The 16,221-nt window shown below is 37.2% G+C and overlaps 3 protein-coding genes across 3 annotated transcripts; all 3 read left to right on the top strand.

Annotated features, from left to right (window-relative positions):
- Positions 1-3,602: 3,602 nt before the first annotated feature.
- LOC108992205 (SPX domain-containing protein 1-like) lies at positions 3,603-6,665 on the top strand. Its single transcript, XM_018966680.2, has 3 exons — positions 3,603-4,117; positions 5,186-5,312; positions 5,876-6,665. The coding sequence occupies exons 1-3, from the start codon at positions 3,815-3,817 to the stop codon at positions 6,310-6,312; spliced, it is 867 nt and encodes a 288-aa protein (XP_018822225.1). The 5' UTR covers positions 3,603-3,814; the 3' UTR covers positions 6,313-6,665.
- A 98-nt stretch (positions 6,666-6,763) lies between these two features.
- LOC108992204 (probable carboxylesterase 6) lies at positions 6,764-8,929 on the top strand. The gene is made up of 3 exons (XM_018966679.2): positions 6,764-7,212; positions 7,310-7,391; positions 7,790-8,929. Exon 3 carries the CDS (start codon positions 7,874-7,876, stop codon positions 8,810-8,812), a length of 939 nt encoding a protein of 312 aa, XP_018822224.1. The 5' UTR covers positions 6,764-7,212; positions 7,310-7,391; positions 7,790-7,873; the 3' UTR covers positions 8,813-8,929.
- Positions 8,930-9,692: 763 nt separating this feature from the next.
- Positions 9,693-14,464, top strand: LOC108992202 (DEAD-box ATP-dependent RNA helicase 15). The gene is made up of 12 exons (XM_018966677.2): positions 9,693-9,713; positions 9,871-9,986; positions 10,235-10,335; positions 11,093-11,265; positions 11,384-11,615; positions 11,709-11,827; positions 12,320-12,376; positions 12,461-12,645; positions 13,032-13,176; positions 13,256-13,339; positions 13,435-13,498; positions 13,935-14,464. The coding sequence occupies exons 2-12, from the start codon at positions 9,874-9,876 to the stop codon at positions 13,943-13,945; spliced, it is 1,284 nt and encodes a 427-aa protein (XP_018822222.1). The 5' UTR covers positions 9,693-9,713; positions 9,871-9,873; the 3' UTR covers positions 13,946-14,464.
- The last annotated feature ends 1,757 nt before the right edge of the window (positions 14,465-16,221 follow it).

Raw genomic sequence — 16,221 nt, 5'->3', positions numbered from 1 at the left:
ATCTATAGAAAATAATAGAACTGTAGTTAAAAAAAGGATTAGAAAATACTATACATAAAACCATATGCATGCAGGATATGATCAAACAAATAAATGGGAAAGAAATAAAATTAAGAAGCAAAATTTTTTTCTAAAAAATCACCTGTAATGAAGAACAATATGCAGAATAAAAGTAGAACACAAGATCAAATTAATTTCGAAAGGAGGGTCGTAATGGACTAATCCACTGGATCCACTATACTCCAAACGACGTCCCATCGATATAATTGTTGGGAATTGTTGAATTATCTATCGTCGAACTGACATAATGACAATTGATGAAGGATGAATTGACACGGATGAATGAACTGATGGAAGAGATATGAATAGTTTTTTGTTTTTTTAAATTTTTTTATTGTTCAGCAATAAAAATAGTATTGGCATTTGTCAGTCAGTGAGACCCTATTAAGTATTGTGTATTTATTATTTTTTTTTTGTCACACACAGACCCTACTAAGTATTGTGTATTTTGTTTTGTTTTTTTTTTTTCACCCGTGTTCTCTGTATATAGTAAGAATTCATGGACGCAGGGTGTTGTAGTGGAATCCAATGGCTTAGAATCTCTCCACGAAATTCATGGCTACAAATGAATTGAAATTATGATTGCTGACAGACGGACATACGGTTTTTATAAATAATGAACTCGAGGACAGACTTTCAGACAATAGAGTAATAAATATATGTCGTTACTGAGATAGACATGACTGACAGATGGATAAGTTACCGAAATGAAAAGAATAAAATAACAAAAAATAAAGGAAAATAATATTCACAAGTGACTTTGCGCAAGAATCGCGCAGGAACATCTACGTGAAAAATAAAACGATGCGTTTCGCACAAACGATCCATTTAGCTTCGAAGAGCATGAAACTGGGGGAGGGAGGTTTCGTAACTGGGTTGTCCTTGAATTCCTTTTACTTCTTACTAGAAATATCGCTTTCAATCTCTACAACTCATCTTTGATCTGGAAAGTTGTCTCATTTGTTGAAGAATCATATTTTTCCGTCAAATATAATTGATGTTTGCATTTTTGGCAAATGGGTCTTCCTGGAAGCTTTGAACGTCACAATAAACAATTACTTTCCTCAATTTCTAAGTTCATCAACCATGGATTTGGGACCTGGAGTTTTTCAAAACCATGTTAAGGTGAGCTGAGAATATTCACAAACATGCATTAATTTTTTTTACAGTGATTTTTCGAGGGAAACCCAGTTCAATTTTGTGAATAAGTTGTTGTTTTTGTTGCAAAAAGAGTCATGGAGGACAGTGCTGACTCTTGCTTATCAGAGTCTTGGTGTTGTCTATGGAGATTTGAGCACTTCACCTCTATATGTATATAGAAACACATTTGCTGAAGATATCGAACACTCAGATGGCAATGAAGAAATTTATGGCGTGTTGTCCTTTGTGTTCTAGACTCTCACTTTGGTTCCCTTACTGAAATACATGTTTATTGTGCTTAGAGCTGACGATAATAGCAAGGGAGGCACGTTTGCGCTGTAATCGTTGCTGTGTCGACACGCTCGAGTCAGCTCACTGCCCAATTGCCAGTTGGTAGACGAGGAGCTATCGGAATATGAAAATGATAGAGTTCGTTTGGCCCCAAAGATATGTTTTGGGTCGAGTTGAAGTCTACGTTAGAAAAGCACCGGGTTTTGCAGAGATTTCTGCTTGTTCTGGCTTTGGTTGGTGCTTGCATGGTGATTGGAGATGGTATGCTCTCACCGGCTATTTCTAGTAATTTATTCGAGGTCTTATTCTGGGTTTGGATTCAAAGTTTGAAATTTTGGATCTTTGTTACTAAGTTGACAGAATTTCATTTTAATCATGCAGCTTTCTCTGCGGTTTCTGGCCTTGAGCTTTCAATGTCCAAAGAGCAACGCAAATGTAAGACTCAAGAGCTTTTATTTGAGTGTTTATTTTTTAGTTGTATATGACGTGATGTAAATACTTATTTGTGCGCAATCCCTACGCCAACTTACCTGCTCATAGAAGAACTGAAAAATAAAAACTGACACAAGAAGTGGACAAAAAAAAACTTGCATAAACGGACACTAAACGTACTCTAAAGAAGAAAATTGAGAGATAAAAAAGTAACTTCACAAAACATACGGGAAATTTATACGGATGGACAAAATTTTCAGTAGCTCAATCTATCGGCTCGATAGCTGTTTATAATAATAGAATAGATAAGAAATTCTATGTATCAGTCACTATTCACTTTCACACCAATACTTATAATTTTTTTTTTCATATGGTGTGAAGGTATTTTTCATAAGGTATGGGGTGTGAGGTAGTGAATAGTGATTGATAAGAATAATTTTTCTATTAATATATGTTCTAGAATAATGTTACTCACTTTCTTCGCTCACAGTTACTTTTACTATCACCCAGTCACCAGTGGTAACAGAAATGATAATGAATATAATTTTTTCATCTTTTGAATTGTAAATATCTTTTTATTTAAAAAGTAGGAAATCTTAATACACTTCTCTGATGATCTTGGGTAAAGTTGCAAATGGTGACTTGAAAATTCACCATTCCAACAACAAATTTGGCCATGATGCGAGTGACAAATTCAATTCCTTTATAATTATTGAAATGTGATTCAAGTGATTTTTAAATCAGAACTAAAATTTTTATACTTCAAAAAGGGAGAAGTTGAAACCCATTTAATTTTATTTATTATGCATTGCATACAAGTGCTGTTATTGAGTCGTGCGTTTGCTGATTACTCTCAGCTGGCTCCCTGCCCATCAGAGTTACTTACCTTTGGGCCTTGAAAGCCTGTGGCTTTTGGTCCTGCAGATCATTGTTTTTGGCTCGAATGCGGCTGTTTGAGCCGCATATGTTTGCACTTGAAGTGTCGGAATAGGTTATTCTTGCAGTATGATCAGACTAGCCACTGGTACATTATATTCGCGTGGCATAAAAACGCAACTCTACCCACAACAAAAAAGTCTCGTCTTTTTTCTTTATTATTTGTCGTTTAATGAGCAATCCCTTGGAGCAAAAGCAAGATTTCATGTAAAAGGGAAAATAAGAATGAGTTTTATTAGGTACAAACGAGTTTGTGAATCATATCGTATACTGATAATTTTTTTTATTTAAAAAAAAATATTTTGAGAAAAGAAGAAAATCTCCTATATCATGAAAATTATTTTTATCTTTAATTCACATCATTTCATTAAACATATACATTATATATTAATATCGGTGCACGAACTTGCTTGCAAGTAGATTTTTTCAATAAGAATTCGTGAGAATTGATATGGTTTTAGATGAGTTGAATAAAATATTATTTTTTAATATTATTATTATTTAAAAATTAAAAAAAATTTAAATTATATATTATAATTTATATAAAAATTTTAAAAAATTATAATAATAAAATAAATTGAGATGAATTTATTATCTAAATAGGAGTTAAAAGGGTAAAAATATTCCAAGCCTTGTTACGACTGAGAGTGAAATAGAATAGAGCAGAACATAAAAACGATTTAAGTTTTAACGGTCTCGGCGGACGTTGAAGATAGGAAACCGAGAGAGAGAGAGAGAGAGATTCCTCTGTAGCTCGTGTCGAACAAGCAAGATAATAAAAAAAAGAGTATATTCCCCAGAATTCCTTTCATCCGAATATTCGAATTTCTCTGATCTCTACGACCATCCGTTCATTTTAGTTATTTCCATCTTGGCCATCTTCTTTTCTCTCTCTCTCTTTCTCTCTGCGGTGTGGTGGTGGAGGAGGATTTCATCCGGTGCGAGCGGGAACACCATGAAGTTTTGGAAGATCCTCAACAGCCTAATCGAGGAGACCCTGCCGGAGTGGCGGGACAAGTTCTTGTCCTATAAGGACCTCAAGAAGCAGCTCAAGCTTATCTACCCCAAGGACGACGATACCCACAAGATGCCTGATAAACGGCCCAGATTGGATTCGGACCCCAACGTCGACGCATCTTATTGTCCACCCGAGCTGTCCAAGGAGGTCGACGATTTCGTCAGGCTCTTGGAGGACGAGATCGATAAGTTCAACGGCTTCTTCGTCGACAAGGAGGAGGAGTACGTTATTCGGTGGAAGGTAATTTCTTTCTTTCTTTCTTCTTCTTCTTCTTTATCTAGAAAAAACTAGCACTCGTTGAATTGTTTATTTTTTTGGGATATGGGAAACTTGTTTGTTGATTTGTGGAGTTCTTTCTTTTTTTAAAAGATTCTTGATTTTCAAAAGTAAGGAAATTATCGTTTTCTTGTTGAATATGAGAATTGAAAGGGTGTGCGTTTCTCAGAAGATGGGAATTCTGAGGGAATCTTTTTGTTTGCGGCTTTCATGTCTAGGATATGAAGGATTGTGTTTCTGATTAGGATTTGGTAATAAATGCCTATAGGGGTTTCTTCTAAATTTCGGTCCGGTGGATGAGAAATTTGATGGGGTTATTTGTTTGGAAATGATCATTTGACCTTTGTTGGGAAGATTAGGAATTGTATGTCTGGTGGTATTTTGAATCATGATATTGAATATGAGATATTACGCGATTGAATGGAAGGCGGATGAAATTCACTTGAGGAAACTTGTGGGTTTTATTTTTCTTGTAAATTTTGTGAATGACAAAATTGACTGGTAAAAGAAGCAAGAAAATAAAAATGTACTAGCTTACTCCTGCAGGAGTTGGAGCTTTATGATTGCCCGAGGAAGGAGGATGGTTAGCTAAAGCCATATTCTTTGATAAGTTCAGTTTCATGGTGTACATGTGTCATTGATGCGACTGCCACTTCTCAAGGACTGCTTTGGTAGTTCTTACACTTGGCACCAGTGCTGAATTTAGCTTTTAATTGCTTCAAATTCTGCTTCCTCTGGTGTGTTCTTATCTAATTCAAATCTATATTTTCTCAACTGATCTGCGTGCATGTTCCAATCCCCCAGCTTGTCCTACTCCTACATAATCATGTATTTCCTAGCACTACTACCCTGATCCAAATATCATGTTTTCTTGTTTGGCATTTAATCACACTAGGCAATGTTGTTCTTCACATGATTCACCTTCTTGACCATCTTCTACTCATTCTTGTTTGGGGCTTGCCTGTTGGTTAGGCAAGGAACTAATATGCATGGTAAATGTTCTAAACTGTCTGGCTTGTGGTTGGAATGCAGGAACTGCAAGATAGGATAGCAAAGGCGAAGGATTCAAATGAAGAGTTGATGCAAGTAGGGAGAGAAGTAGTGGATCTTCATGGAGAGATGGTTTTGTTAGAGAATTACAGTGCACTTAACTACACAGGTACTTGCCTCTTAGTGCTGTATTACTAGTGACTAAATAAGCAAAGTTTGGTACCTATGATGCATGGTCATGAAAAACTTGGAATATTGATCGTGAAATTTTTTGTGAGGAACAATCTATGGTTAATTCTTGTAATGATAGTAATGCAAAATACTTTGCGAGAATTACCCAGTAAACCACTTTTAACATAGAAAATAGCATACATTAGTTCAGTGAAGAGATGAAACTGTGAAGTATTGTGGGTTTAGTTTTGCCCTTCACAATTTTTCCAACATAATTTGCGCGCCCATGTGTTTTTTCCCTTCTTTGTTTGCCGAAACCCTAAGTTGGCATGGGAAGATCGGAGTTCTATGTAAATATTAGACAAGAAAGAAGAAAAAATACAGCATGGCTTTTGGGCAGTTAAGAGAGTTGGAGCATCTTGATGATGCTTAATCTTCATATGGACAGCATTAACTGACCGAGCATTACAAATACACATTCATGCAGAACTTCGTTCTGGGATTCAGCATTAAAAAACTTTTCTTCTCTTTTTGATATTCCTGACATACTATAATACACAGGACTAGTGAAGATACTGAAGAAATATGAGAAGAGAAGTGGTGCTCTCATTCGCTTGCCTTTTATCCAAAGGGTCATGCAACAACCATTCTTCACTACTGATGTCCTTAACAAGCTTGTGAAGGAGTGTGAGAGCATGCTGGATCAAATTTTCTCCAGGAATGACCCGTCAGGCCCACTTGAAGGAACCAATAACGAAGAAGGGAGTGATTCTAAGGCTGTGACTGAAAGTAAAAAAACTCAACTTAAAGTTCCCAAAGAACTTGAAGAAATCAAGCATATGGAGAGCATGTACATGAAGCTAACGATATCGGCACTCCGTGTCCTGAAGGAGGTCCGGGGCGGAAGTTCAACAGTGAGCGTGTTTTCATTACCCCCTTTGCAAAATAATACAAGGGAGATGAAAAATATAACGGTTCTAGAACAAGCAGCCAAATAGTTTTGGAATAGTACTTCTCTGCTCCTTCTCACACTTTCACGTTACATTGGACATAGGTAACAACGCATTTGTATGCTAAATACCGCGGTCTTGTTGATACATTGAATAATCCTTTGCCCTCTTTTGTATAAAGTTTAAAATCTGTGCCTGTGATGTTTTTTTTTTTGGTAAAATGTTGCCGTTAGCTTTTGATCGGGAATATATCTCTAGCTAGAATCTGACCTACGGACTACTGAATCTTGGCTTACTGAAAGCTGACTGTAATGCGATGGATGTTGTTCTGTACTTCTGGTTTTTTCAATGTGAAATTGAGTTAACCAGTAATAACACAAAGAACGATGCTGGCTTTCCAATTGTGTATTACTTTATATTATTTGGTGATAATTTTGACATAGATTTAGCTGAATATATGACAAAAAAAGCATTTGATTCTTTACAGAGACATATGTAGATGGATGACTGCCCATCTCAAGGTTCAAACCTGCGAAACTTTTTTTTTTTTCCTTCGGAATAATCAAATTCATTAAGAGTATATCAAATAATGAAACCCAAAAAAAATGCTCCATAGCCATATTGGTTAAAACATTAGAATCAATAAATGGGATCATGTACACAAATAATGTGCCCCCATCGAGTTGCATTCATCTTTTTTATAGGGTATCGAGTTGTATTCATAAGCCAAGTAACTACATATTGTCAAGACCAGATGACCCTTCTCTTTTGGGTAGGGAGCACACAACCTTTCTTATAATAAAAAATTATAGTTTGCTGTCATAGATAACCATCGATGATGATAAATATTCAAAACTCTGCCTTTGTTATCTGATAAAATAATACGTATTTATGTTGTTGGCAGGCATTTGTGTCTTTATTTGATCAAACATAGTCATTCTTGTTTCGGTAGGTTTGATCATTGTTCGTTGGCGTCCATCCGAAATATTTTAATCGGTTTTTGTCGCCTGCTTTCTTTGACTTCTTTGGCGTGTTTATACATCAGTATCACAGGTTCAAAATTCCACACCATTTCTGGCGCCTCTCATTGTAGTCGAGAGGGAGTTTCTTGTGCTGTTATTTTCCAGGTTTGATCGACTTCTTCGTTTTTTCTTCGCATCATGTATTCACTGTAAAGTTTTGGGCTTTCACGTTTGTAGAATTTTCATCCCGGTAGAGATTTCCTACAGAGATTCGTGCCATGATTTTCTTTTTCAATTCGGATTTGTTAAAAGTTTGTTGTTTGGTTTGCCTTTTGGGTGTAAATGATGGTTATGTCTAAACGTGACAATCTCAGTTACAGAAAATTAACCAATAACTTAGCCCTTTTTTTTAATCCGGCTGTAAATTTGTAATTGTTCTTCCTGCGGTGCTGGTCTTAAGTTCGAATCTTCAACAGTGCTGTTCGTGCTTGCCTTTGAATTTCGATTCACGTAACTGGATATTCGTGTTCTTGCGGTCTTTTTAATCGTACCGTTTTTTATAGGTTGCTTCTGGGTAAAGTTCTTTTACTGTTTTCTCGGGTTGGCTTCCGCCTGTGACATTCGGGATTCTGCTATCATAACAAGAAATGTCCATTGTAGCTGAATTACCAGGTTACCTTCAAGTCTTGTCTGATGGATCTGTAAAACGCTTTGCGCGTGAGATTGTCCCAGCCTCGTCAGAATCAATCAACGGATACAAGTCCAAGGATGTGATTATTGACACATCAAAGCCAATCACAGGAAGGTTATTTCTTCCGGGTACCCTTAGTATTGGGTCCTCAGATCATAAGCTTCCTGTTATAGTTCATTTTCATGGTGGTGGTTTTTGCTTCGGATCCGCTACATCGGTTGGCAGCCATAATTTCTTGGGAGATTTGTGTATCGCATCCCAATCCATCGTTCTCTCTGTTGACTATCGTCTAGCTCCAGAAAATCGTCTCCCCATAGCTTATGAAGATTGTTGTAGCTCATTGGATTGGCTTGGCCACCAGGTAAGCTCTGAGCCATGGCTTGAGCAGGCTGACCTTTCTCGTGTGTTTCTGTCAGGGGACAGTGCTGGAGGAAACATTGTACACAATGTTGCTATGAAAGCCATTCAGAACAACAATTGTCCCGTCAAAATCAAGGGTCTATTGCCGATACACCCTTATTTTGGGAGTGAGCAGAAGACCGAGAAAGAGAAGTCCGAGGGAGCAGCAAGAGATTTTGCAAACATTGACTTGTGTTGGAGATTAAGTATACCAGAAGGCTCAAATCGTGATTATTATGGTTGTAATTTTGAGAAGGCAGAACTGTCTGCAGCTGAATGGAGCCACTTCCCTGGTGTGATGGTTTTTGTGGCTGGCTTGGATTTCTTGAAGGAAAGGGGAGTAATGTATGCAGAATTCCTACAGAAGAAAGGTGTAAAAGTGGTGAGACTGGTGGAGGCTGAGGGTGAGGCGCATGTTTTTCATGTGTTGTATCCTAAATCTGATGCGACTCGCTTGCTCCAACAGCAAATGAGCGAGTTCATGAAGAGCTCTTAACCTCCTCCTAAACGGACTGAAGAATTTATGGTCCTCTATTATTGTCTTTGGAGCTCTAAATATATAAATGAATGAAAAAGGCTATTTTTAGCAATGCATTGCATGCATGGCAACACAAAATCCCAGTTACTAACATATCCATGCCCCAAAAAATGTAAACGCTAATTCATATGCACAAACACATATCGGTCTGCTATGAGGATAATGAGGGCCAAATCATACTTTTATATCTGGCATAAGCACTTCTTTCTACTTCATTCAGCACATGACTTCTATTCAACAAAAGTGCTCTTGCAACCTCCAACAAAACCAGCTCCTTTGCAATTTCCAAAACAATTAAAAATTTGAAACATATCCTATTGAGATTCTTAATGCTAACAACACAAGTTCTATCTTATATTGATTAAAATTGTGTGATTTATTATGATCAGAAACCATGATATAAGAACAATTATACTATAATTTATTTATAATTAAGTATAAAAAGTATTATTTTATTTATTTTGAATTACAATAAACATAAAAATTTGGAATTAAAATAAAAAAATATTAATATTTTAATGTATAAATAGTAAGTTGTAATATAGTCGTGGTTATCATTGTCTTATAGCCAATTATGGCAAACTTGAAGGGCAATCACGGAAATACGGTATAATTCGTGCCTATATAAGACCGCCTCCAAGCTCCAAACCCTAATCAGACGCTACAGCTGGAGTTGTTTAGTAATCAAGTCTCTATCCAGTTGCTATCGACGACGTCTCCGCTCTCGCGAAATATATAAATCTTTACACAAGCTCTCGCAAGATCTCTTTCCCCAAATTTTAATTTTCAGCTAACCATTTTCCTTTGCAGACTCTACAAACCCTAACCCTAACCTCCCAACTTATTCACAGCCTCACAGGTAATTTCGATCTCCTCAACCTCTCCCTTTTCCTTCAATTTCATATCCGAATCCCTAATCCCTCCTTTAACCTCCTGAATCAATTTGATTCTTAATTCCTATCTCTTATTCTATTTCTCGAAACCCTAAATACTGATATTCGTGTGTATGTGTGTAGGATATGGGAGAAACCAGGGAGAACGATGGGTACGAGGAAGAGCTTGTAGACTACGACGACGAAGAAGCCCATGCCCCAACCTCAGCGCTCAAAGTTAATGGCGAAGCCACCAAGAAGTGAGTAGAGTAGTCCTCGGAACATTCATTTCGATGTCGGATTTCTTGTACCTTTTCGGTCGATTTGTTTAGGAAATGATGGCAAATAACCATCTTTTGCTTGGGTTCGATGTGAATACAGGAAATAGTGTGCTTACTATTAAGATCTGTTCTCTTGCATATTTCCATAGAAAATTTTGAAAAATATGAGAACAAATTGTTCGGTGTTCGTAAATGCGCTTATTTTGTGCTTTTTTTTCCTGGTGCAGGGGCTATGTTGGAATTCACAGTTCAGGATTCAGAGACTTCCTTCTGAAGCCAGAGCTTCTTCGTGCTATTGTGGACTCTGGATTTGAGCATCCTTCGGAAGGCAAACTATTTACTTATTTTGTAACTCTTTTTATTAGCGAAGCTATATCAGTTGATAAACTTTTGGAACCATACCAAAAACAAGTTTAAAAGAATTTTTGAATGGCTAGAACCATATTTGAATATGCTAACTTGTTTGAGAGGTTTCTGTATTTTGTACGTAATTTTGAGTTATGCTAGAGTTTCCTTTTGTTATTTACCTATAAAAAAAAAGTTTCCTTTTGTTATTTGACTTGTTTATGTATTCACTCAATCCTAATCATTCATATATTAATTTTCTGTAGATGATTTATCTAATTGCATGTTTACAAAACATTTTTTTTCTTTGATAGAGTAACATTTTCTCTGCGTCCTACTATTGTAGTTTTTCACCCGGTGAATTTCTTTGGTCTAAATGAAAAAAGGACAGTTTTGTTTTGGAAAAATTGTTCTTTGTTGTGCATTTGGCCCTTTTGATATGGTGTTCAATATCGATTGGTTCTCTCCATATTTATTGAATCTGGCATGATTAGAAATTGCTAAATATGGTGGTTTTTTTCATTGTTTTCTATCTTATCCTTTGCGTCCTTTTCCTGGATAACATTTTTATTTTTTAGTAATTTTTGGATGCTTTACTTTTCAGGTAATATTCTATTGTTATAAACTTGATTTCGGAGAACTTAGTCGGTCTGGTAATCCTTTGCATTAAAGGATCGGAGAGGTTATATTTTTACTTACCGATGGTTCCTTCGATGCAATTTTCTTTGGTTCTTCACCAGTGCAACATGAATGTATCCCTCAAGCCATCCTGGGAATGGATGTCATTTGCCAAGCTAAGTCCGGAATGGGCAAAACTGCTGTTTTTGTTCTTTCAACATTGCAGCAGATTGAACCTGTTGCCGGGCAAGTTTCTGCGATTGTGCTTTGTCATACGAGGGAGTTAGCTTACCAGGTATATTCAATATTTGCCATTGTTACAAGGCTCATAATTTTAAATTCACTTGCTTACATTGCTAGTCTTATCAGAGTTTGTTGCCCATCATTTAATTTTGTACCCCTCTATTTTGCAGATTTGTCATGAGTTTGAGAGATTCAGTACATACCTACCTGATCTCAAGGTTGCCGTCTTCTATGGCGGGGTAAATATCAAAGTTCACAAGGATTTGCTGAAAAATGAATGCCCTCATATTGTTGTTGGAACACCTGGAAGAATATTAGCACTGGCAAGAGATAAGGACCTTTCTTTGAAGAATGTGAGGCATTTTATTCTCGATGAATGTGACAAGATGCTTGAATCACTAGGTATGATTTAATCTCCCCCCTTTAAATTAACTTATTTTTTCAGAGTTATGTTTTTGCATAGCCTTAATCATCATGTGCTTATATGTTCTGCAGACATGAGGAGAGATGTGCAGGAGATTTTCAAGATGACTCCTCATGATAAACAAGTTATGATGTTTTCTGCAACACTCAGCAAAGAAATCCGGCCAGTTTGTAAGAGATTTATGCAAGAAGTAATGTTCCATGGCCCGTAATACTTGAATTTTGAAGTCTTTCATAAAAATCTGGTGCATCATGTTAGGTTGCCATTGGCGTTGTGCTTTCGCTATGTATCCGGTAATTTTACAGGGGGCTGAGTGGCAAGGTGGAAACCTTTTAGTCTGCTCAAAGTTGTGTGGGATCGGTGTCTTATTGTTCCACACACAAAATTTTTCCTTCACTCTTGTTGTAGTCCCTTTACTTTCTTAACTTGGGTGCTGGGTGTGTCTTTGTTTAAGTTATTGAATCAAGAGAAGGGGATGGGGAGGGTAGTTTTCTATCTGGGTTGTGCTGTCAGTTATGTAGTAGATTACTGGTGTTTGATTGGCATGACTTCCTGCGGGGAGACAGCAGATGGAGCAGGATCTTGATTCAGGGGATGTGCATCACTCATTAATTTCGTACTGGATTCCATTAGCATGAGGAAAGGCCCTAATACGATTTACTGTGACATTTGTTCGTTTCAGCCAATGGAAATTTATGTTGATGACGAGGCCAAGCTGACTCTTCATGGTCTTGTTCAGGTATTATATCCTTGTCAGCTGATCATCAGTTTTGCTTTAGTAGTCTTTGTGGATATATCTTATGTAGCACAACTTAAATGGCAGCACTACATCAAATTAAGCGAGTCAGAGAAAAATCGCAAGTTGAATGACCTCCTTGATGCGTTGGACTTTAATCAAGTTGTTATCTTTGTCAAAAGTGTCAGTAGAGCAGCTGAGCTGAACAAGCTACTGAAGGAGTGTAATTTCCCCTCCATATGCATCCATTCTGGGATGTCCCAAGAGGAAAGGTTTGTATCTGCGGATAATTGTATGTCTGTTGAAATGATTCATGCTTTTGATTGTTTATTTTAATTTTTTGTACTCTGTAAAGGTCCATATTTTATAGATTTTTTACCATTCCCTGCCTTGTACTGTCTATTGGTTCATGTGTTTTATGTTATATTGTTCCTTATTTTACCAGTAAAAAAAAAGGTTTTAAGTTATATTGTTTTAGTTCCATATTCTGTTCCTTCTGTTTGTCATTGTTTTCATGGAAAATGTGGTCAATCTTTGAAGTCCAATTACATGGATTTTTCATTTCAATCTGTTCTGATTCCTGGTGCCCAGTGTGGGATTTTCTCATACTGTGCAAACATGGACCACCATCATTATTTTCATTAGTATTTATTTGTAGATTGACACGCTACAAGGGTTTTAAGGAGGGGCAGTCGAGGATTCTCGTGGCCACAGACTTGGTTGGCAGGGGCATCGATATCGAACGCGTTAACATTGTCATTAATTATGACATGCCAGATTCTGCTGACACTTACCTGCACAGGGTAGGTTCAAAATAATATTGGCTTTTATTTTATATAGGTTGTCATATTCATTCCTGAGGTTTCTGACTGCTCCCAACAGGTTGGTAGAGCTGGTCGGTTTGGCACCAAGGGGCTTGCGATTACATTTGTTTCATCTGCTTCTGACTCGGATGTTCTCAATAATGTATGTATTCACTTTTTAGTTTTTAATGTTTCTTTTCTCAATTTATTGGTGGTTCTATTTTATTTAATTTCATTTTTTTGGTTGGATAATTGCAGGTTCAGATGAGGTTTGAGGTGGATATAAAGGAACTTCCTGAGCAGATTGATACCTCTACATACAGTAAGTTTTCTCTGGTCTATGTGATTGCAGATTCGCAATTCCTTCTATCCTTCCACAATTTGATCTGCCTTTTCGTTATTTGTTCTATTATGAGAAACTGGGACCTTTTGGGCGATTGGATTTCATAAGTTAAGAAATATGAGGTCTGGTTTAACAGAAGTCTTATAATCTTGTTTTTGTGCTTGCCTGTTAACTAGGGGTGTGGGGTCATGGATGATTTCTTCTTCTTCTTCTTTGCTCTTTTAAATTTAATGTTAGTATTTTCTCAGTAAAGTTTCGTTGCTGATAAAACATAAAGTTTTTCTGGGTGATAAAACAAAGCTTCGTTGTTGACACTTGTTGCTTGTTTTATAGAGGACTTTTAACTTGTTTTCATTGGTGTTGCAAATACAATTGCAAGGGGTATACTAACCATTTCCAAACTTGTTACTTGCAGTGCCATCGTAAGTGGGGGATTCACATTGGTCCGTATATCCACATGGAAGCTTCACATGGGAACTGTAGGCGGGTGTGCTGCAGGCCCATCGTGTTCTGTTTCTGATTAATGTGAAACAATTGGCTTGAGAAATGGCACTTGCTCAGATCTGGAGTTGGAGTTGATGTAGCTTTTAAAAAAACTTTTCTGAGACGAGCAGAATGCAGCGGAATTAGGTTTTATTCCACTAGGACTTTGCAATGGAGTTGCATTCCGGTTTCTGAATTTTTATTATGTAGCAGCCATATATGCATTTTTCAACAATTAAATATGTTCTATGTGGAACTTAAGACCTATTGTTTTAGGAGTCGGGAAAGATTATTTGGCCCATACAAAAACGATGCCTAGTTTTTGAAGATTGCATGCAATAGCCGCCTTCTTGAGATTGTTGTGCATCAGGTCTACTTGCATATGGATATCAGAGATGTGGTTGCCATTTTAGGTGTATGCTGGGTGCTGACCGGCGCTGAATAATATGCTGTGTTTTGCGAGACTTGAAAGACGTAGGGGTTGTGTGATTTAACATGGGCTTTTAAGGGATACGATTCAGCAGCTGCACCAATTTGTTGAGCTCTAGTAGCCGCAGCAACGGCATCTTGATGGCAGTTTGAGCCATATTTCTATTAAGGTGCGCCCCATGGTGTGTGTTACCTTCTTAAGAGTCCTCCATGATCTTCTCTTTCTTTTTCTGAGTCGTCCACTTGCATGTGTTTTTCTCACCTGGGTCTCTTTGACATGGTGGTACCCCCGTCGCCTGGTCAGATGGAAATGAATCTGTTCTACGCTCTAGCAGCGCCCCCCCCCCCCACATTATCTCCTTTTTTTCCCCTGCCCAATTTTGAGTCTTTGACGGTGGATAAAGAAGTTTCGAGCAACATTTTCTATGAGAAAATGTAGGGTCCTTGCTTGGGTCGCTGTGGTCCAAAAACCTTCTGTTTTCGGCTCAAATGTTCTGCCCCGAAGTTCAAAAAGAAGAAAAAGAAAATCGTCTGGGTTATCTTGAGCATACTCTCTTATATCATCCGGTTTACTACTTGTTAGATTATAGGGTAGTTTCACCAGGTGACATTTCCAAGACCAAACCCTCCCTCTCGTTTCGTTAAAGGAGTAGTAACAACATCCTCTCCTTTTCAATGAACGAATGACGGGCTCAACCCTATCACGTCTTAATAGCCCTATCTGTTTTGGGCTAAAAACCCGCATCCGTACGCAAATTTATCTCAGTTTACAACTCGCGGGGGCAAAAAAATGCTGAAGATAGTGGAAAGAATGAAGAAAGATAAGAGGACGCTTTCAGCCAGCGGTAAGTTGGTAACCTCGGCATTTTGAGCATAAGATCATTAGTAGTAGCCTAACTATTTTTTAACTAAAATTTGATTAGGAAATTCATTTTATTTTTTTAATTTGGTTACCTACTTTTCAATAATACTAACTAAAAAATTCTCTAAATTTATCACTATTTTATTAAAATATTTATTTTGACATTTTTATTTATTTTAATTCTAATGGTAATTGGTGAATCCCCAAGACCAGCAAAAATCCCAAATAAAAAACATAAACAATCCGCAACCAGCAAAAATCCCAAACTTGCTGTTTATTTGATCATCGATTTTGGTTGGTTACATTTGAGTGAAGTTAAAATTACTGTTTATTTGGTTACTACAAGTGCTCCTAAACTTTACCCAGGCGGATGGCTTTAATACACTTGAAAAGAAACAAAAATTGCAAGCTTTCCAAAGCATATAAATCTCTCGGCCCATGTGCAAATATTTTAAGCAACGCACGTTCTTGAAATAACGTGATCTGGATAAAATTTGACTTGGGGGATAAAATTTCTTTCTGATTTCTTCGATAAAAGACTACGATTCTTGGTCCGACAGTAACAATATTAGGTAATGAAAGTTTTTGCAAGGTGGAGTCCTGGCTGTGTAGTTGCAGGGTTGCTGTGGAGTCTTATTCAGGACTCTGATCGTGTTGATAAATATTGTATAAGTAGGGAAGATAAAACGCTGCGTTGAGATAATAACAGAATTAACGGTAGAATAATATAGACGGTACGTTTTGTAGTTAAGTGGAGCGCTGCGTTTCATGTAGTGTAACGGCGTCGTTCTTGTCTTGCATTATCAGTTCAGTGTATAAAAGGGCGCCAACCTTTAAGAAGAGGTTGTTCAGAATCCTGGAAGTTGATTTTGTTTTGGAGGTTAGAGGTTCCTCGAAAATCTCTGAGCAATAAGAGAAGTGTTGTGGC

This window comes from Juglans regia, chromosome 11 (genome assembly GCF_001411555.2).
Source record: "Juglans regia cultivar Chandler chromosome 11, Walnut 2.0, whole genome shotgun sequence".
NCBI classification, from domain to species: Eukaryota; Viridiplantae; Streptophyta; class Magnoliopsida; order Fagales; family Juglandaceae; genus Juglans; species Juglans regia.
Note: the sequence above shows the minus strand (reverse complement) of the source record. Positions and strands in the feature narration are given on the sequence as shown.